Raw genomic sequence first — 22,674 nt, forward strand, 5'->3', positions numbered from 1 at the left:
AGGAGAAACAGGGCCCAATTTCGGGTCGTCCCGGTCAGTTCGCACCACTTTTCGGGCTCGCAGCAGGGCTCCGCGGGGTGCGGCCAGTCCCGGGTCCGGTGCCTGCAGGAGTTTGCCGAGGGGGGCCCATCGGGCCGCCGAGCCCGGGGTTCCTGACTCCACGGGGGTGTCCGCGGGTCGGTGCTGGTGTTCGCCCGTCGCTCGGAGTTGGGGCGCTCGAGCCCTGGAGGATGGTCTCGGGTCCCCGGTCCGGGTGGGTTTTCCCTCGCAAGGAAGTTTTCCATGAGGGCGACGGCAGTGGCCACTGTTGGGGGGCTGGTGTCGGAGGACACAGGCCCTTCCCCGCAGCGGGAGGATGTGGAGGAACTGCTCCAAAATAACCTGGTTCAGGAGCTCTTCGGGGCTCCGCCAGTCCAGCTGTAGCCATCTCTTGCATAGGTCTCTCAGCTGCTGCGCCACCAGCCGGGGCCAGGTGCCAGCGTTGTAGGTGAGACTCCGGAACAGCTGGTGAAAGGTTTTGGGGCTGACGTCCAGAGCGTCCAAAATTGCCACCTTCACCCGGGTATAGTTCCTGGCCTCCTCTATCGATAAACCCTGATATGCGGATTGTGCCGTTCCGGTCAAGTAAGAGGCCAGGAGGGTGGCCCACTGGTCAGGGGCCCACCTGGTGACCTGGGCCACCCTTTCGAATTTCACGAGGAAGGCCTCAGAGTCGTCTAGTGGGCCCATCTTGGTTAGCCTTACAGGCAGGTTTAGCTGATGGGTCTCCTCCGGGCCTCCTGGCTGGGGGTCTGCGGGTCGGGACAGCGCCATCGCGAACTGCTGTAAGCATTTTCACTGGAAGTCCTGGTGCTGGGTGGTCAAATCCTGAACCAGCTGTTGCTGCTGGGCTTCTAGCTGTTCGACCAGCTGTTGTTGCTGCCGGAGCTGGGCGGCCTGCTGCTCCTGCTGCTGCTGCAGCTTGGCCGCCTGCTGTCGCTCCTGGCTCTCTGTCAAAAAGGCGAAGAGCTGGGACAGATCCAAGTCTCGGGGGGGGAGGAGGCGTTCGCTTCCCCCCAGCCCCTTTCTCACAGGGGTCGAGGGCTCGTGCCCACATTCTGGGCAGAAGTCCCCACTTCTGGTACCACATGTGACGCGGCATGGCCACGGTTTGTCCCGCAGCAGGGCTGTGGGATATCCCACTGCCTCGCTGTCAGTAGCCTTAAGCCTGGGCCCTGGTCAGGGCAGGGCAACAACCAACGTGAGCCATTACGCTCGGGTCCTTAGGCAGGGCTGAGCAGCAAGCACAGTAAGTCAATAGGCTCTGGCCCTTAGACAGGGCTGAGCAGTAACAGTTCTAGGCCCGGCCCTTAGGTCAGGGCGGGGCAGCAAACACAGCAAGTCAATAGGTGGCTTTCGGCCTCCTCAGAGCAGGGGAAAATGGGGAGCCTACCACCCAAGAGTTGGGTGGCAGGGGAGGAACGCAGGCCCTCTCACTCCACTGCGTCCCGGCCCAGGGCCCTAGCAGTGGCATGGAGTCGCTGCTGTCAGTGGGGATCCAAGCCTCAACACGCTGACACTGGTTCTGGCAGTGCTGCAGCCAGACTGGGGTCGGCTACCCCTGGGCCACTTCCACTCTCCCCCTTATCAAGTACCTGAGTCATCGTGGTATCAGCAGAGAGGTCAGCCACCATCGGCTCCTCGGGGTAAGTGTTCATGGGTGGGCTCAGCGGGTCCTCGGGGTAGCTGGCACGGGCCAGACTCGGCTCTTCTTCCAGGTAGCTGGAGCGGGGTGGTCCCGGCCAGGCCACCTTGGGGTAACTGGCGCTGGGCAGGCTCGGCCACTCCTCCTCAGGGTAGCGAGCGCGGGGCAGGCTCAGCTGGCCGGGCGTAAATGTCAGCGAGCAGGGGCCAAAGGTCTCTGGCCATTGCGGGAGCTGGGGGGTCCACTGAGTTATGCGGGTCAGCTTTTTTACTTCCAGGTCTGCGCCGTGACCTCTGAGGCGCAGGCGCAGGCCCCAGTGGCCCCGCCCACAGCGGGATTGGGAAAGGTTTGTCCTGCAGCTGGGCTGTGGAATATCCCACCGCCTCGCTATAGGGCTGGATGGACCAGTGCTCTGACCCAGTATGGCCACCTTATGTAATGGAAGGAGGAAACAGTGCCAACTCTCTTAAGTCCGCCCCAATGGTGGGGTCTGGTCTGGATAAGTTATGAATGTTTCCCAACCAGTGGTAGATGCAAAAGTCCACTTAAAATTTTGTTTTTAAAGATCTACTTTGCCTATCAGAATTCCAGAAATAGGCCTTGGACATAGGGATTAGAACTTCAGTAGGACTAGCCTGTTCTAAAGTTACGTATGTGCATCTAGATGGCACCATCTGTTTCATTAAATGTAAGAAAATCCCATGTCACAATGAAAGGTAAAGGTTGGTTCAATTAAAATCCTAACCCTAACATCGGGTGCTACTAGCAAATGCTGTACGGCATAATCTTGGGCTTTGACTCCACTTTAAACAGTGATGGTTACAGATACCATGCAGCCGCAGGCAAATAATTCCAGTTTTTTCATACAAGTCATTGCAATGTGTACAAACCCAATGTTTTCAACATACCACATTCTTGATGACCTCATCTTTGCCATCATGCTTTTGTACTTTCAGTAAATGGTAGCAGAAATCCAACACATCAAAGCGACGCTGCTGTCCCAAAAGCACAATGATCATACAGCCAGCCCAGTGCAGCCCATCTCCAAAGCACTGTCTGAAATAGAGCACGAAGTCTATGAAAATTGTGTATTTCACCTAAAACTCCTAAGAACCAGTTAGCATGAAATACTGAGTCATTAGACATTTTCTCTTCAAAAAACAGGAGTCTAAAAAACTATGCGTAAGGTGTTTTCTAGGCTGAGGTTTAAAACCCTGTCTTTTAGGATCATTTTGTATTTAATTAACAATGTTTAGAAACTGCAAGCACTAGAAATGCTAAAAATCTTTATCCAATTTTGAGTTCTTCCAAAAAATATTACTCTGCAGCAGTGCTACTGTCACATTAATCAATAGAACAAACTGACAGTGCCACACCATCACATTTATTTGGTCTTTGTGGATTAAGGGAAGCAATGTCCTATGACTTCCCATCAACACCTGGCCAGTGATAGGCAAATTATAGCTCAATCTTTCCTTCTGAAAACTGACAAACATAATGCTAAAAACTAAAGAACTGAAGATTGCAGGACACTAACTTCTGAATGCTCATTCCTGCTGCTAACCCACAGAAAATAAGCAAGTACCTGATAAATTACTTATAAAAGTTATTTTACTTAAATTCAGCAACTGTAGTGGGGTAAGCATCACAGGTGTTGAGAGGTGTATGCTAGGATCTCTTCCTTATGGGACCTTTTATTATGTACCAACGTATTTAAAAGACATGATTTTTAAAAGATACAATTAATATGTGTTCCTGTGCTAACAGGCACTCTCAGTCCCTTGTTCTTTGTTCTATGCTTGTCTCACTGAACTATCTCAGAAATAGGAACACCAGCATTATGTTTTGTATCCCCACTTCTAGCTGGGAAATACAATGAAGTACTGTTGCAAACAAGTGCATAATTGGCAGCCTACGATACATACTCCACAGTAAACTCATGTGTTCCCACAGGAATGCAGTACACAAACTGCATCGCACTCCAGAGACGGTGAAACTCCACACATTCATCCACATGCATCACACCATTGCTGGGAAGGGGTCCACGCCAGATTGGGTCATCTAGGAAGGTCCGAATCCTGGTCAAGATGACCTCAAACATGGATAGGCCACAGCAGAGGCGTTCCTTGGTCAGCAAATCTCCTTCCCTTGCTATTGCAATTTGCTAAGATTGAGAGGAGGAAATAAAAGGTGAATGAAACAGCATTTCAGATTAGTTATGGGGGAGGTGTGGTTTCTGTCTGAAAGCCTTATATTAGTGCAGGACAAAGATGTATTAGGGTGATCTAAAAACATAGCAAAGAAAAACCCGTGGCTTGCCTGTGCCAGTCAGCTTGCGGGGCTCAGGCTGTAGGGCAGTTTAATAGCTGTGTAGACTTCTGGGCTCAGGGTGGAGCCCAAGCTCTGAGACTCTCCCACTCAGAAGTCTACACAGCAGTGAAACAGCCCTGCAGCCCAAGCCCTGTGAGCCCGATTCGGCTGGCACACGCCAGCCGTGGATTTTAATTTGCTGTGTGGACATAGTTTACCTGCGTGCCCCGATTCCAGTTCTGCACTTCGCCTTGGAGCAGATGCATTCAAGTGAACTCAGAATGGGTTGTTTAAACAAAAGTAGTATTACTAGCTGGGTCACTAGTTTTGACTTTTCTTTTTGAACCAGTGCTTTTAAGGTTTTACTACGTTCATGAATTCTCTTGGTGTCAAGTGAAAGACAGAAGCCAGAAAATAACCACCATGAAATATCTGGGTAGATTTTTTCACCCACTCAACGGAAGAGAAGCTTTTAAAGGCTAGCTGAGTGGAAAGGTCAGCTGCTGCTGTACTGCGCCATGGTTTGCAAGGTTGTTTTTAACTGAAATGAGTCAAAAGACAAAAATTGGCGTGTTCAGTTGTCTGCTGGCAGCCCCAGATAATGGCCCCTCCCTCACTTACTACTGGCTCCCTGGCCTGCTGCTATCAGAGGCTGATGTGCTTCAAAGAGAGCATGAAGTGATCTGTACACCTGTAGTAAACTGAGATTTATAATCAATACTTGCTCTATTGTACCAGCTTGTGCCCTCCCACTGTAAGCTCTCCGCGGTAGGAACCAGGTTGCTTGCTCAGCACAGCTCAGCTAACTCTACCATGGTGCTAAAAGTAGTCTGAACTCTATACTTGACAACATTCCCTTTTGGCCCCCCAAATTCCTCTCTCTCAAGCACAGTTTATCAGCTGTTGAAGCAAATGGGGAATGAAACACACTCTTCAAGGACACAGAGGAGAACAGCCTCTGGACAGTAAGAGCAGCTCACTGACAAGGCATGAAGGAGGAAGAATGTTCTCTGTTCGTAATTCATTTTCCAGGAAAGCTCAGAGCAAATAGAACAGTTGGTTTCCAAAAAGGTTCTGATTTTATCCAATTTGTTCACTGAATCACAAGAGAACAAATGACTTTTTTAAAAGGTCACAGAGCAAATCAGTTGCTTTTGGTGGAATTTGAACTGGGAGCCCCTTGGGTGCAAATCCTTTGCTTTACACATTATATCACAATAGTGTACATGGAAATTAACACTTTAATCCTCTCCCAAAACCTAAAATGTCACTTCTGCACTGTCCCAAACATTCAGACAATAAGCCACCTGTGCACACAAGCTGCTGACCAACTTTACTGAATCCATGGATTTACTACAGGCCCTGTTGTGTGAACAATGTGTGTGTGACATTTGTAATTCTGACATGGCTACTAATATTGTCAGGGTCTCAAGTTTCTTATGCACTTATATTTCTGCATAAAATGTCTGGGGCAAAAAATGTAAGACATTACCTGGGGTGTTCCTAATCTTTCAATCAGAGGAACAAGATGGAGTGGAGCATATTTTGATTCTAGTCTTTTCATTTTAGCATCAAGTCTTTCACCCTCTGAAAGAAAAAAAAAACCCACATTTTCCTTTAAAGTTAGGTGACTTCACTTTATAAACAATGAAAATTGCAGTAAAGAAATTTGTGTTTTTATTACAGTTTATTTTTGTCACAGTAGGAGTTGTGTGTGTAAATTATTCCTTTGATAGGTAATTTCATCCAAAATGGCTTGCTTTTTCTTCAGTATGCATTTTATTTGATGCACAGTATCCATTGACAGGTTTATTCCTTTAACAATGTTACACTATGCATTTGAGTTTAAAGAAACTAACTATACAGGCAAAAACTAGTAGTGAAACTCAGTTTGTTATTAACTAGTTTCTGCCCTCAAAATAAGGCTCTTACGCTGTCTCTAACATACTTTGACTCCCACACATACTAAGACTATTAAAATCACCCTTATCATATGCAAAATACTTGCCTCCAGAGGATAGGGTTATAATGAAGGTATTTCAGGTATGGAAAGGTTAAAAAACACAACTTCCAAACCCTCACCACTGGTGAGTAGGAAATGTTCTCTGGTGAGTGAGTGAATAAAATTTGCAATGATCTGGTTAGTCTGATGGCTGTCTACATGGATCTGAGTAACTGCAATAAATCTGATAAGGCTCTTTCACTTTGTTATTTATGTGAATCCTATGAGCAGAGGCACAGATAGATCTGCTGCTGCTAGTAGTGGGGCAGAATTAGGAAAAGAGGAAGACCAAAAAAAAGGTGGTAGAAGGATAAAATGGGGGAACAGAAGCAGCTCACCTTCTAGCAGTCAGGAAGGGGAGGAGAGAAGTTAGACTGGAAGGAACAAATCCTGCAAGGCAATTCAGCAAAGCATTTAAGCATGTGAAAAGTCTGTGGCAACCATACGTGTGGTTGCGCTTTGCTGGATCAGAGAGAGAGTACTCAGCACCTTGCAGGATCCAGCCCTAAACCTCCCCATCCCCAAGTTTATTGTGAACACCTACAAGCCAAGGCTGATATGAAGGATGGGACCTCATAACAAGTCCAGCATTCTCCAACCTCATGACCAAGTGGGGATGAGGGAGCGGTGGGCATATCACCAGTGTGCTGCACAGGGCGTTCTTGATCACCTCACCCGAGGGAGCCCTGGTTAACAGGTGTAGGCCTCCTGCTATTCTGTGTACTGTAACATTTTCAGGCTTGCAGATACTCAGGAATTTGCGGTCGTTGCAAATGAATAGCGCTTGTGTAAAGAAATGTCACAATGATGAATTCACCAACAAGGAAGCAACATCGGGGGTAATACTGCTAGAGGAAAAACGCTTGTCCAGCCCATACCTTTGACATGAACCCTTGGCAATATATTCTGGAATGGTGCAGCATGCAACAGGTCACACACTTCTTCTAGTGACTAGAACAAAAAGGAACAAGAAGTGTTTAGGAGTTAAAAAACAACAGCATGTCAAGGGCACCAAAATCTGCTTCTAAAACCATGTGGACATTCTATAACAGATAGTGGCTGACACCAGAGGGCACCAAGCACCTACAGTTAGAACAAACGCATGGTGCTTTTGGCTCCCTCTTCATAGAAGTACTTGGCAGCAATTTGGCTTCTGCAGGTTACCTTGGATTCACAAAGAGCCACAGCAACACTACTCACACCCAGAGTTGGCAGTTCTTAAAAGACAGGCTATTTATTGAAAAGATGAATGCAGAATGACGAAGTTCTGTGTTAAAGTGGCAGACAGATCCTGTGCAGACACACACAAATGTGAACAAAGCAGCAAGTCATGTTTTTGTTTTTACCAACACTGTTCCCATAACCCATTATCACCCAGAAACATGTCTCCCAGAAAGAAAGTCGCAGATGCAGAAGACTAATGGCAAGGAGGTGAGGTGGGCTGGGCTGGGGTGTGTGTCCTCCAGCATGGAACATTTCAAATCTTTAAAATATAAAGAATAAAAAAAATATTGTTTCACAAACGTTAAGAAATATTCATGAAGTTGGATGTGTTTGCTTCTGGAAATCCCTGTATGTACTCAGTGTATGAAACAGACAAGAGCAGAAGCTAAGATAAGAGCTAGACTCACCTGAGGCCTCTTCAGAACAAAATTTGAGATACAGCATGTTCTCATTTTTATATTTCATTGACTTTAATGGTTTTAACAATCCCCAGAGAGGAGAGATGACTTCATGTTCCATGACTTATTTCAGTCAAACACAAGGATCTGGCCCTTTTCCAAGGAAATTAAATAATTTATCCACAGTGAGTAAAATTCTCTAACAATCCATCTAATCAGATGCCGGTGGCAGTAGTACACATTTACACTGTGGTAGCACCCAAAGGCCTAATTGGGACTGGAGCCCCATGGTACTACTGGGCACTGTACACACATAGATAAGAGGCAATTCCTGACAAGAGGTCTTACAATCTGAGAAAGACACAAGCAGATGAAGGGTAGGGCTCTGGGACACTAAAGGGTGTCACACACACAGTTGTTGCTTCCGTAGGTCAAGTACATTGCACAAACCAGGGGTGCCTTGGATCTCTCCTTGCCCTCCTTCCCTCACAAAAACCTACAAGCAAAGACATTCGATGAAGAACTGGCACAGCTTTGTTAGTGACAGGTTTTTGCATTTTTAATGGGCAGAGAAGAATGGCAATAGTGGGGAAATTAGAGTAATGGAGCAGGAAAAAGAAGGAGGAGAGGGACAGTCGTAACATCTTTGCCTGCTGACGGGCAGACAATAACACAGTCATCATGGCAAAGGTTAGCCTAAGGAGGGCTGTATGGATAGTGTCAGGGAGCTGTTCCCGCATGCATAAAGGGCAATGTGGGTAGCATAAAGGTGCTTACGGGGAAGGTTGACTGGTGGGTGGTAAAGGCTGGGAACGCGGCCAGAGCAATGGAGGGGGATGGTCAATCAGCTACGTAGGATGAGACTACATTGCAAAGGTAGACAAGAAGCTTATGTGAGTTGGAGAGGAGAAAAAGGAGCCAGAGGAGGGATTCAAGAGAGGGGTGCTGTGGTCAGAACAAAGAGCCAGGAAGATCTTAGCAGTAGCATTTTAAATGGACTATCTGAATGTTGCAGTAGTCAAGGCCAAATGAGTCTTTAGACCTGCTTTGGCTTTTGGAATTAGGAAGTAACAGGAACAGAACCACTTTCCTCTCAAATGGAAGGGAACCTCCTTCCCAGCTCCCACCTGAAGAAGGGATTGGTCTTTTTACTCCAACAGGCGCTCATGAGAAGGGTCTCTGAGGAGGGACGGGGAGGGAGGATGGAAAGATGGGGTGGACAGGAACTGGATGGTGTAACCCAGTTCTATTGTGCTGAAAACCCAGCAGTCTTAGGTGATCTGGGTCCAGGTATCCAGGAAATAAGAAAGGTGGTTGGAAAATGAGGGTAGCTGCATCTAGTGCAGGGGGGATTGCGATATTGATCTCGAGTGTCTAGTCAAAATGAGTGCTTTGATGACTCGGGCTGCCTGAGAGGCAACTGTGTAGGGCCCGTTCAGGAAGATTGTGGAGGGGACCTGCAATCTTCTTCCACTGTTCTCAGCCCCCAATGGTCTGATCTGATGAGGGACCACACTAGGCTGAAATAGGAGAGTCATCTGAAAACAAGGTGGGGGGTGGCGGGGGAGGGCAGGATCTGGTATGGGAACTGATAGAACACCCTCAAGTGCCCCTTCAAAAAAAATTCTGCTTGGGGCCTCCTGGATATCTGTGTGAGCCTGGTAACGAGGCTGAGGTGGAAGATGGCAGTTGCATGTGCTCGTAACCTCTGCCCATTTCTTAAACAGGCCTTGGCGAGGCGGTAGAGCCAAGAAGCAGACCAGGTGCAGAGGTCTTAAGTGCTTTCCCTAAGGTGCTGGGGCATAGAAGCCCAGGGACCTGATGGTGGCTCTAGAATCTTTCAGGCCACAGAAATTTGCATCTGTCTGCTCGAAGAGGGAAGTTCCCTCAAACAGAAGGTCCTCAATGGACTGCAGAACCTCCGGTGGTAGTCCTGAGGACTGGAGCCAAGAGCACCTTTGCGTGCTAGCAGCCATGTCAGCTGCACCTTCCCTTTCTCCACCAGAGCAGAGAATTCCTATCTGGACTCCTGCAGCAGCAAGTCCTTGAATTTTGACATGGAGTCCCAGACGTTATAGTTGTACGGCCTTTCTGGTTGGAGATGTGGAGTTGTAACCCACCAGTAGCATATATCTTTTTACCAAACAGGTCCAGTTTCTTTGAGGCCTTTAGGTTTTTTTGGGGGGTGGGAGGGGTCACGCCTTGCAGCCCTTTCCTTTCTCTTTCATTGGCCGCTGCAACCACAAGGGATCCGGGAGGGGGGTAGGAATATAGGTATCCATACTACTTGACGGGAACATAGTACTTTTCTCTACTCTTTTTGAAGTGGGGGAGCAGAGAGGATGGGGTCTGCCATAGGGACCTGATTGGACCCATAACAACCTCATTGAGGGGTAGGGCCACCTTTGACGGGGCCGCTGCAGCCAAGATGTTGATCAGGCTGTGCGAGGACTCTTTAAGCACCTCCACTTGCAGCTTAGAAGCCACCCTTTCCAATAGCTCCTGGTAAGCTCTAAAATCATCCTGCAATGCTGAGCCACTTGGCCCCAACACAGCTTTGTCTGGGGAGGAGCGGCCTGCATTGGCAGTGGCCTTCTTCCTCTTCTTCTGCACCGACCACATCATGCAGCCCCAAGTCCCGAGTATTGGTACTAGGCTTGGTACTGGAGCCCAGGTTGGGTGCCAGATGGTGGGACAGAGGGGCCCTTCTCTCAGATGCCACTGAGTACAAATGACTGGAAGGCAGTCCCAATACCGGGGGGAAATCCAACAGATTCCTAAAAGGCCACTGCCCACTGGGCCAGGCACCTGGAGGAGCACCCACACTGGGATACGATGGACTGTAGGTAGTGTACTGGTATTGGCCGCTTGGTTGAGTGCAGGACTCCACCTCTGACTCTGAGGACAAGGTGGCTTGAGGGGACCATGGAGGGATGGTACCCCTCCCTTCCGTCAGTCAGTGCCGAGGGAATGGTGCTGGAGAAAGGGAATCTTCACTAACATCAGCAGGTCGGTTTCCCTCTGGTCAGTACCAGTGCTGGATAGGAGCTCGGGGCAACATGCCTCCTTCTGCTTGATGACCTCACCGGTGCCAGAACTTGCCCAGCCAGAGGTGGCGGAACCAGGAGAGCCATCAGTCAGGTCCCTGACTATTGCAAATGTCTCTGGGGCAGACAGCACCGCGATCCCGCTGGTGCCACAATGTCCACTTAGTGTCGGAGGATGGTGCTTCACTGGACTCAACGGCACTTGTGAGCAGAGGGGAGTCAATGGTGCTGCTTGCAGACATAGAGGTCTGAGTGCAGCTTCCATTAGGATGGACCTCAGCTTAGCCTCCTTGTCCTTTTTCGTATGAGGCTTGAACTGGCAGGAGATCTGGTAACGCTCTCATATGTGAACCTCCCCGAGACACTTCAGACACCTGAAGTGCGGGTTGCTCACTGGCATGGGTGTGCCACAGGAGGCGCAGGGTTTGAAGCCCAGCTATCGGGGCATGCCCGGCCCCAATGGCAGAGGATGTCCTTCTAAACAAGTAGGGATTTAAGTATATAACACTCTTACTAAAAGAGATAAACTGAAGGTAAGTAAACTTGTGAAAGGACGGAATAACAGAACCACTGACGAATGCCTTGCCAAGGCAAGAGAAGTTGTTCCAGTGACCATTACAGGCGGTAAGAGGGCACGGGGCCGGCTGGGCCCCTATTACTGCCGCATAAGCATGTGGCACCAGAGGGTGCTAGAGCAAGCCTGACGGATCCCATTGAGTGAAAAATCTATGGCGACTGTGCACACTGCGTGCGCGCACCTAACGTGGAATGGACTTGAGCAAGCACTCAAAGAACAATATCTTATAATTGAAAGTGTCAGACAAATTTAACTAAAAGGGTCGCCACCAGTGCCACCTAAAACACTTTCCCCTTTATACTGCCTTGTATCCACGTGAAGGTCACAAAGTAGCACATAATTTAACCTCACAACATCCCTGTGTATCCTTATTTTACAGACAGGGAAAACTGAAGCAAATAGATAAAGAGAGACTTCGTCACACAACAAGTCTTTGGCCCAGATCGCCTTAGCCCCCACTCTGTACATCCCACTGTACATTATCTAAGAACATAAGGAGGCCATACTGGGTCAAACCACTGGTCCATCCAGCCCAGTATCCTGTCTTCCGACTGTGGCCAATGCCAGGTAGTTTAGAGGGAATGAAGAGAACAGGCAATCAAGTGATCCATCCCCTGTCGCCCATTGCCAGCTTCTGGCAAACAGTGGCTAGGGATACTCAGAGCATGGGGTTGCATCCGTGCCCATCCCAGTAATAGCTATTGATGGATCTATCGTCCTTGAACTTATTTAGTTCTTTTTTGAATCCTATTATATAGTTATGGCGTTCACAACATCCGCTTCCAATTTAAAGTATAAAAATAAAAAAGTGTTTGAGTTGCATTGCAGCCTTGGCAGATATACTGCCTGGCCCTCAGCTAGTACTTAATAGTGACGTTGTATTACATTGCATACTTAAAAACATCTAGGAGCTCAATGATGAAGTCTGTTGTGCCAGTTCACTCTGTTCCTGAGTTAAATATAGAGCCACATAAATTCTTGATATGCGAACGTTTGTGTTTCTAAAGAGCAAAAAACAGCTCTCTCATTTTATTTGTCATCTAGTCATTTGTTACACAAACTCTGAGTTTAAAAAACAAATGGAATATTCCATATGTGATCCCCCCTTTCCCCTACCAATCTGACCTGTCCACAAGGGGTATAGGAATTTAACAGAAATTCAAGAATTTTAAAACAATCCCAAAAAAGTAGGATGTATCTATTTCAGGCTGTCAACAACCTGAAGACCACCTTATGTGCCACATTAGTTTCTATATGTGAATCACGGAATACAAACCCAACGCATTGTAATTCCTCTTTTTAGCTACCTGAGAGGCACTCAGATTTTATGACAATAGAAGACCAGAAGTACTCACACACAGAGAGAACTACCTACCACCTTCCTCCAAAAAATACCAAACAAAAGCTGGAGCACAGGATAAGAAGATTACTCCACGGTATAGAGAACAGCGTGTTGAAAATATTGCAACTACAAATAGCCAATTTAGCACATATGGGATTTGGAAGTTGTATCTGTTTTCACTGGTAAAATATTTTCAGATGCACAGTTCCATCAAATGGAGTTGCAAGAGGGCACGCACAAATTCATGGTTGGTGCAGTGCCATCTCACTGATATTCAATAACCTACATAGGAACAGCAAAGGCAGTATCACCTGAGCTATGATTGACAGTATATGAAGAAACAAGGATTTAATTTTCTACTTTCCCTAAATGAATTTATTTCAAAATGTCCACTAGAATTGCAGATGTTAGAGATGGGAAAAACCTTTCAGGCCTAGTCCACTCCCACTCCCACTGCTAATGAAGGACTGTGCACCGCAGTAGGTTTTCTACATTTTTTTTTCAGTCAAGTGGTAAATGTCCCAAGCTATGGGAACTACATACTCTCTTAGGCAAACTATGCCATGATTCACAGCAAAAATGACGTACTAGCTCTAACAACAAAGCATGAGGCAAAGAGTTTTACCAAGTGTGTTCTTTTAGGCTCTTGGGCTTCAGTAGCCTGTGTGATTAGTGCTAGCAGAAGATAATAAAAACCATACAGTCATGATTCTATTTTAATTTTAAGTAGAGGGCTTATACTGTGTAGACCAAGAGAGGGTACTCCCTGTCTGTGAGCCAAAGCTCTCTCCTGATTATTTCACACTTTTATTCTAGGACTGATTTTCCCTACCTTCTCTGTGTCCATCTGCTACCACAGTGGCAATTTACCTTTCCTTGTGAAGATAAGATGCACCGACCCACCTCAACGTTCAGGTGCACAGCCTGACCCCAACCACTCAAACTGGACAGTGAGGGGAGCTGAGAAAGAAGTGGAGCTGGCATGGTTGTCCTCAGCTTTCAACCACATCCACACATTAGTAGCAAGTCTGAGCTTTGCAAGGCTGTAAGAGAGCACTCAAAAATGTTTCTGCACCCAAAAGATATTTTTTCTAAAGGGAGACTGTTTTACAATTGCAGAAAACTTTCCAATGTCATGTCTGTAGTTTTAGGTTAAGGCATCAATTACAGCGATTTTTGAAGAACGTTTTTGGATACACGTGGTGTTAGAGTAACTTCCCGAGCACCTACCAGACTCTGCTCGATGAGTAGACAGAAGAGCACAGCATTTCCCACTTCCCGCAAATTCTGGAAACACACAGTCTTCAGTTCTGCATATTCGACAATGTCCTTCAGCTGATGGTGGAAAAATTCCAGGATACCTGAGATGTGTGTGTACATATATATATATTTATTTTAAAAAAAAGAAAAAAAGGTGAAAACCTTTGAGGAGTCAAGGCTAATTATTTCAATAGTTATCACATACACATCTATTAGCTTACTGAAATTGGCTGATAAAAAAATCTAGTTAAGTGGATAAAATCATACAGACCAGAAACAGTTTCCCCTTTACCAAAACAGCAGATAGTGGGGTGAGATGGGGAGTGGAACAAGAGGGAAAAGTTGATGAAAATATCAAGTCCCTCACTGGCTCACTGAGGATGAATATAATTGTAGAGCTTTGTACAAGTTTTTTTTTCGTAGCATCTTTCATGCAAGCTATGTCTACAGAAGGTGGGGGCATGGGGGTTGGACAACACATGGAACTGTATCCGGGAAGGCAGAGACCCTGAAAAAGATTTGGGATCACAGTGGTCAAACAACTGAAGATAAGCTCCCAGTGCAATGCACCTTATATCTAATTTGAATTTATCTGACTTTAACTTCCAGCTACTGGTTCTTGTTATGCCTTTTTCCGCTAGGTTAAAGAGCCCTTTAGTACTTGGTATTTTCTCCTCACCAAGGTACTTACACACTATTATCAAGTTACTTTGATCTTCTTTTGATAAGGTTTATGTTTTGTATAACAAAATAAAATAAAATACTAGGTATTATATTTCCACACCAAGTAATAGAGCTCCTTGCAGTCACCCTGAAAGAAAAAAAATTGCTTCCTTTGCATAGCCCCAGTCTCCATAAAGGATAAGCTGTTAAAGGAGTATGGGTTATAACAAGGCCTTCCTTTATAAACAAAAATTTAGCTGGGTCCCATTTCACATACTGCTATCTTTCACCTGCACTTGAAATTATGGCTTAAGAGCTGCATATTACCTATTTTGGTTTATTCCAATAAACAATCTACAAGACACTAAAAAGGTTTTGCTGAAAATATTCCTAGTGTTCAGTTTTACATGATAACTAATAATATATCAGAGGGAGGGATAGCTCAGTGGTTTGAGCATTGGTCTGCTATACCCAGGGTTGTGAGCTCAATCCGTGAGGGGGTTAGGGATCTGGGGCAAAAATCTGTCTGGGGATTGGTCCTGCCTTGAACAGCAGATTGGACTAGATGATCTCCTGAGGTCCCTTCCAACCCTAGTATTCTATGAAATCCCTGAAAGCTTATGATGATGTTTTGCCAAACAGTGAGCTTGTTTTAATCCATGCTCTGAATCTACAATTTAGAGTGACAACATGTCTCCAACCATCAGGAATGTCCTGCTTTTCAGGGTCTGGCCCAGCTGGTTTTACAAAAAAGGTTTTGCCCCAGATTTTTTCTTTTTATAAATTCCTGCAACCTGAGACAGTCAAACTGTCAGCAGAATGGCTGAGGGCAAGGACTACCTCCAACTCTCCTGTCACACACTTCCACTCTGCTCTCTCATCATAGTCCCTGCCATGGGACTTCTCAGAGAAGTACCACACACATATCTGAGGCAGCCCTCCCCAGCCCTGAGTCAGAGACTCACCCTGCCTCGTGAGGTGGAGAAATTCAAGTCCTTGATTGATTCAAATTAGGCTGAGGCAATTTTAAATTAGAGTTATTTACGAAATAAGTTATAAATGCCAGAATGAGCATGGGATGACACTACTGGTATTCCCCACATGCAATCACCACCTTACCCAGAAGGTGAACAAATTCCCCCTACAGGTCTAACTATACAAGTCAGATGCTATGGAACCCTAAACAACAGTTGTACAAACAGCAGTATCCACTTGAGATCAGAGCAGAAAATATCTTCAAGTTTTGGCCAGTGCTTTGGCTGCTGCTTCAGTGACACCAACCTTTATCTATATCTGACCACATCATAAATACATATGTCACTTTTGGAAAAGATTAAGCAATTAATATACAACAAAAAAGGAGGAAACCTTTCTAGGAGCCTTTAAAAAACTCAAATCACCAAAGAGTCCTGGCAACGACAGTCTTATTTCTTTGTCTGCAGCATTCCTTCTCCCCACTAAGTTGTGAACATAAATGCAATAGGCAAATTTGTAAGTTATTGAATCATCTGAATATACACAATATCCCCAAGATAAATACATTTAGGTTTTTTTCCAGGCTAAACAGTAATTTTAATTAAAGCCCTTCATTTGTACAAGGCTGGGGAGGGTAGGTATAACTAGGAAGTATTTAATGTTATTCATACATATAACATCTGCAGCTCTCTTACATCACTCTCATCAGAAACAAAGGTTGTTTGATATAAAATGTATTTCGTAAATGCAGAGGATTAACAAAGGATTAGGCACCATCTCTGCTTCCTAAATCCTACCTCAAAAGAGCCCACATGGCAGATGTCACATTTCAGTGATGTGGTCTGGCTTTCTAAATTAATTAGCACACAGATTAAGTCGACATAGGCAATTTAAAATGGGTTAGGTTTCTCCATTTAAGGTTACCTTTTCTATAAAACTATAGCTAAAAGCTCTGATTAACCATGTCCCAAAGGTCTAAAAACACAAAATTTGCTACCTATAGTATGTGTAAAGTATGGACTAATGACATTTGTTCTTTCAAAGAACTGAGCTGGGCTCTATAATTTTCTGCACAGTGACTGTTGGGTTTATTATTATTAAATGAAACCTCTGCTATTGTTCATTATAAAATGCCTCCTAACAAGCAGTGTGCTATGGCATAACCTTTAATTTTACATTCTCTCATAGAACTTTTAATACAAACTCTGGCCCTGACCATGCACAGAAATACACACACACTTAACTTTAAGTGCTTTGTGTCCCACTGACTTCAGTTGGATTCTGCTCTGCGCACATGCATTTGTTTTTGAATGATCAGGACCTGCACACATTACACCCATTTGTTATTGTATTCACTTAACAAAAATTATGTTATTCTGTTTTTCATAGTTAGTAGATTACTTATTGTCTAGCCAAGGCCATTTTGTTTTCATCTGATGAAAATGCATTTTTCAATTTCTGCCTTGTTTTCTGACAATTAGCTAAAATATTTTTTCCCCCATCCAGTACATAATAGAGATTTGAAGGCCATCTCCAAGGCAATCAGCTTTCAAATGACCTCAGTGAAATTCTTTCATTTTCCCTTCTGTAATGAAATCTCAAATTCAGAATACTAAACACTTGAAAGTAAAGTTTCATTTTGGTAAGTAAACTACTATCAGACCTTTCAAAGGGGCCTTCTCGTCCTCCTCCTTACCTCTTCAATAGTCCCTGCCTTCTCCTGCCTACCTCTGACATACATCCCCTCCCCAATACACTTCTGTGAGCCCTGCCTCCCTCCAAATTCCCTCCCCAAAGGAGAGTCTTCAGAGTAACCTACAACATACTTGCTTCCAGTCTCACCCCAGCAGGCTTCCAGTGAACCTCCTCCTCCCATCCACCTCCCGACAGATGAGCTTCTGTTCTCATAGCCCCCAGTTTGTTAAAAAAGCCCAAAGAATCAGTTACTGTCAAAGCTGTGTCCTGGAACTCCAGTTTTTGTGCACTCAGAAGAGGCAACTACCCAAACTGCTGTGGGAGAGATTTCACCTGGAGTGAAACATTCCCAAATATTTTGAAGGATAGAAAAAACAGTTTCAGCCTGGTTCAGGGATTCTTTTGGGTTATACTTTGTCCTAAGCCAGTTTTTGCCTCCCTGACTCCATTTTTATATGTATTTTCAAATTTAGTCACAAAATTTGACATACACCTTTAAAAAAAGAGTTTACTCCAATGCAATCTTCAGGCGGTAATTTAATTTATTTAATAATAATTTTTAAAAAGTCTATCCCCTCTCTCAGTTTATATTTTGGAAAGCTCCATCTTTAACAGGCCCTCCCGCCCACCCCCGCTCCCTTTTTAAATCTTTCCCTCTGCAGGTTTTCCAGCAGTAGCACAAATCTAACCTTATCACTGCAGCAGCGCTGACATAAGCACGTTTTTTCTGATTCCCAAGGACATTTTAGTATGGCTAGATGATCAAAAACAACTGTAGTCATATTCAAACACTACAAGAGATTAGTAATAGAAAAGAAAAAGATAAATATGGAACAATTATATTTCTAAGATGACTTAAACATTAAATAAAATATGCAGGACAGTGTTCCTTTAAGAACTTGAGAGCTACTGCAATGTCGCCCTCTCACCTCCAAAACCCTTCAGTTTAATGTAGCCATAAAAATATTGATCTAAAATACCGGATGAGTAAGTTGCACACCACTTAAAGACCGTTTCTATGGAAACAAAATCTTTGGCAAGGAGGCCTCTTGAACTCAGCTGCCCGTATCTCCATCCTCTGTTCCTTTTAGCATGGATAAACAGTCATTAAAAATCCACAAGGACAGACATGATTGGAATTGCTCAAGATCTATATAATTGATGGCGTCCAATAAACCATTCCAAATGAAAACCCTGAGCTGTGCAATGTAATTAGGGGCTAACTAAGTATACTTAGACAGAGAATGATGGCTATTCATATGTAGATGTGAACTGGGAAAAAGATTCTGAACTGATAAATGTGCAGTACGTTAAGCCAGCCCAGAGCCTTAGGCATTAAAGCATTGGATCAGAGCAGTGGCTAGGCAGCTGAGACAATGAGAGTGATGTGTGAATGAGTTTGTACCAGAGAACTAAAATAGCAGCTGAGTATCTTCAGTGATGCCCATGCGTATTGCTAGTATAGTTACCCATTTGTTTAAGGTACTTGTGCTGAGAGCTGTAGGAGATGGAGGAGTGGACAGCGCATAGAAGTTATGACCTATACGCTTCCCTCCACTAACATGAGCCAAGAGGAGCAAAACATGGAAGAAACTGGTGCAGGGAAGGGTGGGACAGAAGGGCGAGGACATAGTAGTGACTGTATGGCACACATCCCTCCCCTCTCAGTCTGCCGGATTAGGGCTGTGTAGGCCAGAGGGAGGAAGAAGTGAAGTTTCACAGGCTGGAGGGGGATGGCTACTGTCTGCAACATTTTCTCCCCACTGACAATGACACTGGTTCCCCCTTGTCACACTAAGCTTTCCCCTTCCCTCCCCCCCGCCCTCACAGCAGGGAGGGTTGGAGTAAGCAGCCAAGAGAGATCATGAAAATATAGTATGGTTCCAGAGGGAACAATGCTCCTATTAAGGAGAAGGTCACACAGAATAATGTGGATACCCTGAGTCTCCAAACAGGTTTTCTATTCAGTTTCTTATACCACATCCATCACCTGTGGTTTCGAGCACCATCCTGTAGTGCACTGAGAAACATGACTAGCATCTGCTATGTGAGGTTTTGCCTTCTCTCCCCACAAAAGGGAAGATGACATGTTATTTTTTCTAAATGTATGCTATGCTATGCTATGCTTTTTTTTTTATTAGTGAACACCAGGTCGAAGAAATGCAGATGGCACTTGGAAAGGAAAATGCCGAGGTCTGAGAAAGTTTAGCTCCAAAACAAGGCATCTCTGTCTCCTACACAAATGAGTTTTAACCTTCCTGAAGTTTTATCCTTCCTGGAGAAAGAGTCCTCTGAGGAGTCTTGAGCAGATTTCTCTAAGGCAGTGTTTCCAAACTTGGGATGCCGCTTGTGTAGGGAAGCCCCTGGCAGGCCTGGCCGGTTTGTTTACCTGCCCCGTCTGCAGGTTCAGCCGATCGCGGCTCCCATTGGCCACAGTTCGCTGCTCCAGGCCAATAGAAGCTGCTGGAAGTGGTGGCCAGTAGGAGTCACGATCTGCCGGACCTGAGGACAAACCGGCCCGGCCCGCCAGGGGCTTTCCCTACACAAGTAGCATCTCAAGTTTGGGAAACAGCTCTAAGGAGCCAACGCAACTTCTTCCTTGCTGCTCATTCCTCAGGGCAGGAGGGACCCCATCCCCCAAAAGAATCTGCTGAAGGAACCTCACCAATGTGAAATTCAGTTTCCTAATCCTTATTCAGGCTTTCCCCACATAGGGGCCTATGTAGCTCTATGTATGGTAGCACCTATTGCTTATTCCTAAATCCAGGCACAAAGGACATCTAAAAGCTTCATTTTTTTATAATGGTGAATTGATATGACTCATCCATTTCTATGCTCCAGAGAGAAAAACAGGAAGGAACACTTAGCAAATCTTTGATTTGGTTCAGCCTTTGCAATGAGAGTCAAATATGCTATGGGGAGCAATATCAACCTCATTCCAGTTTAAGAAACCTAAGTAACACTGGAAAAATAAAAGAATGCTCTAAAGATGGGTAGCAAACAAAAGGATTGATTTGTGTTGTTAGAAGTTGTGGAAAAGGGGTGTTTGGGGGTAGGAAAGCCATTTCAAAATTGGAATCAACAGTATGACAAATACTAATTAGCAATTAATTCTCTCTTTTGTGGCATCCAGCTTCCACAGTAGCGTCTTCTCCTCCAACCACTGTGACTCATTAAATGGGAAGGACGCCCCCAGCAAACCTTAAGCGTAATTATTCTGCAGAACCATACCCCAATTTGCACTGAGTACTCCTTCAAAGATTGTCTAATACACTGTATCTTACATCTGACAAGAACAAGAAATGAACAGGAAACTATTCCACAGAACTGGGAACTAGATTACAGAGATTTAAACAGAACTGCTATCTGAGATTGCCAGGCAGGGAACCCTATGTAAGTATGAAAGATAGCAATAGAAAATTTGGAAACAATTCCTATTCTGCCTCAACACTCATTGCCCAATGGGTATTCAAGAGCAAATAATTTACAGTGAGATGTACATACATTAATTGTTTATAAAAATATAAACTGGAAGCCAGGAATTAATATCCTCTTATTAATGCAATGGTGGTAACAACAAAGGTAAACCAACCTGGAGAGCCATATTCGTGTCTAGGTAACCTACAGATTTTAGGCATCACTTCCATCAAGGTCTTCACATACTGAAGAATCGTGCCCTGCAACTAAGAGAAGACAGACAGGCATAACCATTATTATTGTTGAACTAACAAAAATGACATTTATGCAGTTCATTCTACATACGAACTGAATATGCTCTAAAATCTTGTGTTCCTTAACTCTGTTATGTCCTACAGTTCTTCCTATAATTTTTGCATTCTTGAAGAAACAGCTTTTTAAAAGCAATTATTGTAGTTGCATCTTCTTAAAAATAAATAAATAAATAAATAAAAGCTTGTGAGGAAGCACAGCAGATCTCATGAACTCTTCATGTGACTAACACTATTACCATTTCACAGGTTTTGACCCAAAAGCCCAAACCGTGAAGAGCAAATGAACTGGGTGACAGTACAGAGCCCTGACCCTGCCAGTGATCCTGATCCTTATGTACATAAATAACTTTACGCATGCAAGTAATCCCACTAACTTCAACGTGACTACTCGGGTATGTTAAATTACTCATGTGTGTGAAGGGTTGCAGGTTCGGGGTCTAAATGTCCAGGGCTGTACAAATGTGTTAAAACTGAATTGGTCACAGGTATCAAAGACAAACATATCACTTCCCCAACACACTTTTTTCCTTCACTGTATGGCTAATTTTTTACTTAGGAAGGCTTCAGTTAAAAAAAAATGTTGCTGGTTTAAGGATTCTATCATCAAATGATCAGAAGACTTCATATCTGAACACATTATAAACAAATGTGCATTATTTACATATTATTAACCCTTCTCAGTGTGTGTCACGGTGGCAACAGCACAATAGCCAAGGCCAACAGAAAAATCTTATCTAGGAAACAAGGGTCCAAAACATACATAAAAAGATACATTATTCATTCATTCGTTTATTAAGGTTGCAAATCAAGCACTTCCGAGTTAGGAAATGCCAGAATTAAGGATGCCCAACATGAATTCAGGTCTCTCTTGTGCATAGGTACTGTGGTGCTGTCTTTAATTACATTATCACATATCATTCAGTACACAGCTCTCTCCTCCCATCCAATCTCATATCCCAGCCAGTCTCTTAATATCTCCTCTTGGATATCTTCTAATTTGGCCAAAACCAAATTCTCTCATCTTCCCTCCCAAAGCTTCTCCACTTACCCACTCTCCATTGTTGTCAACACCATCACTGATTTGGTGGTTGTACTGGAGTTTCCTCTCCCTTTCCCTTGCCCAACACCTCCAAGGCCATAACCAAATCCCACTGTTTCTTCGTCCTCAACATCTCCAAGATCTATTCTTTCCTTTCCATCCCTGTAGCCAAATCCTTCATTCAGGATCTCAGCAAAAGGAAGGATGGTCCAGTAGTTACAGCACCAGCCAAGGACTTGGGAGACTTGGGTACGTTTCCCTGCTCCACCACAGAATTCCCCTGTGAGCTTCAGCAGTCACTTAGCCTCTCTGTGCTTCAGTTCCCCCATCTACAAAGTGGGGATAACAATGCTTCCCTACCTCACAGAGGGCTTTTGTGAGAATAAATATATTAAAGATCGTGAAATGCTTTGCGATATAGAGATGAAAAGCACTATATAGGAGTGTAGAAGTATTACATCCCACCTTGCTTAGTGCAGCATTTTCAGCTTTGTCCCTTGTCATCCAAACAAAATGCAGCCACTATCATCATCTTCCTTAACTTACTAGATTACGTCACTCCCCTCGTCAAATCTTTCCATCTGCTAGCGCATCAAGTTTAAGCTTCTTGTTATCACCTTCAAAAGCCTATCCCACCCTACTTAGAGGTGCAGTGCCTGTGTGGTTAAGGCACTCACCTACACCGTGAAAGTCATGGGCTTGAGTCTCACCCACTCTCATACAGAAA

At 44.8% G+C, this 22,674-nt stretch overlaps 1 protein-coding gene across 6 annotated transcripts in view; it reads right to left on the reverse strand.

Moving 5' to 3' along the window:
• Positions 1-22,674, reverse strand: part of CYFIP1 (cytoplasmic FMR1 interacting protein 1) — a 143,417-nt gene that overhangs the window by 6,194 nt on the left and 114,549 nt on the right. For 5 of the 6 annotated variants that reach the window (XM_030571191.1, XM_030571175.1, XM_030571199.1 and 2 more), the window contains 6 exons: positions 20,770-20,860; positions 13,815-13,945; positions 6,875-6,947; positions 5,487-5,581; positions 3,610-3,848; positions 2,593-2,740 (listed from right to left, as the gene is read on the reverse strand). In XM_030571191.1, coding sequence (XP_030427051.1) covers positions 2,593-2,740; positions 3,610-3,848; positions 5,487-5,581; positions 6,875-6,947; positions 13,815-13,945; positions 20,770-20,860 — 777 coding nt within the window. Of the gene's footprint in view, positions 1-2,592; positions 2,741-3,609; positions 3,849-5,486; positions 5,582-6,874; positions 6,948-13,814; positions 13,946-17,866; positions 17,969-20,769; positions 20,861-22,674 lie in introns of those variants that run through there. The other variant, XM_030571209.1, reaches the window with a different exon arrangement.

Source organism: Gopherus evgoodei, chromosome 1, assembly GCF_007399415.2.
Source record: "Gopherus evgoodei ecotype Sinaloan lineage chromosome 1, rGopEvg1_v1.p, whole genome shotgun sequence".
NCBI lineage: Eukaryota > Metazoa > Chordata > Testudines > Testudinidae > Gopherus > Gopherus evgoodei.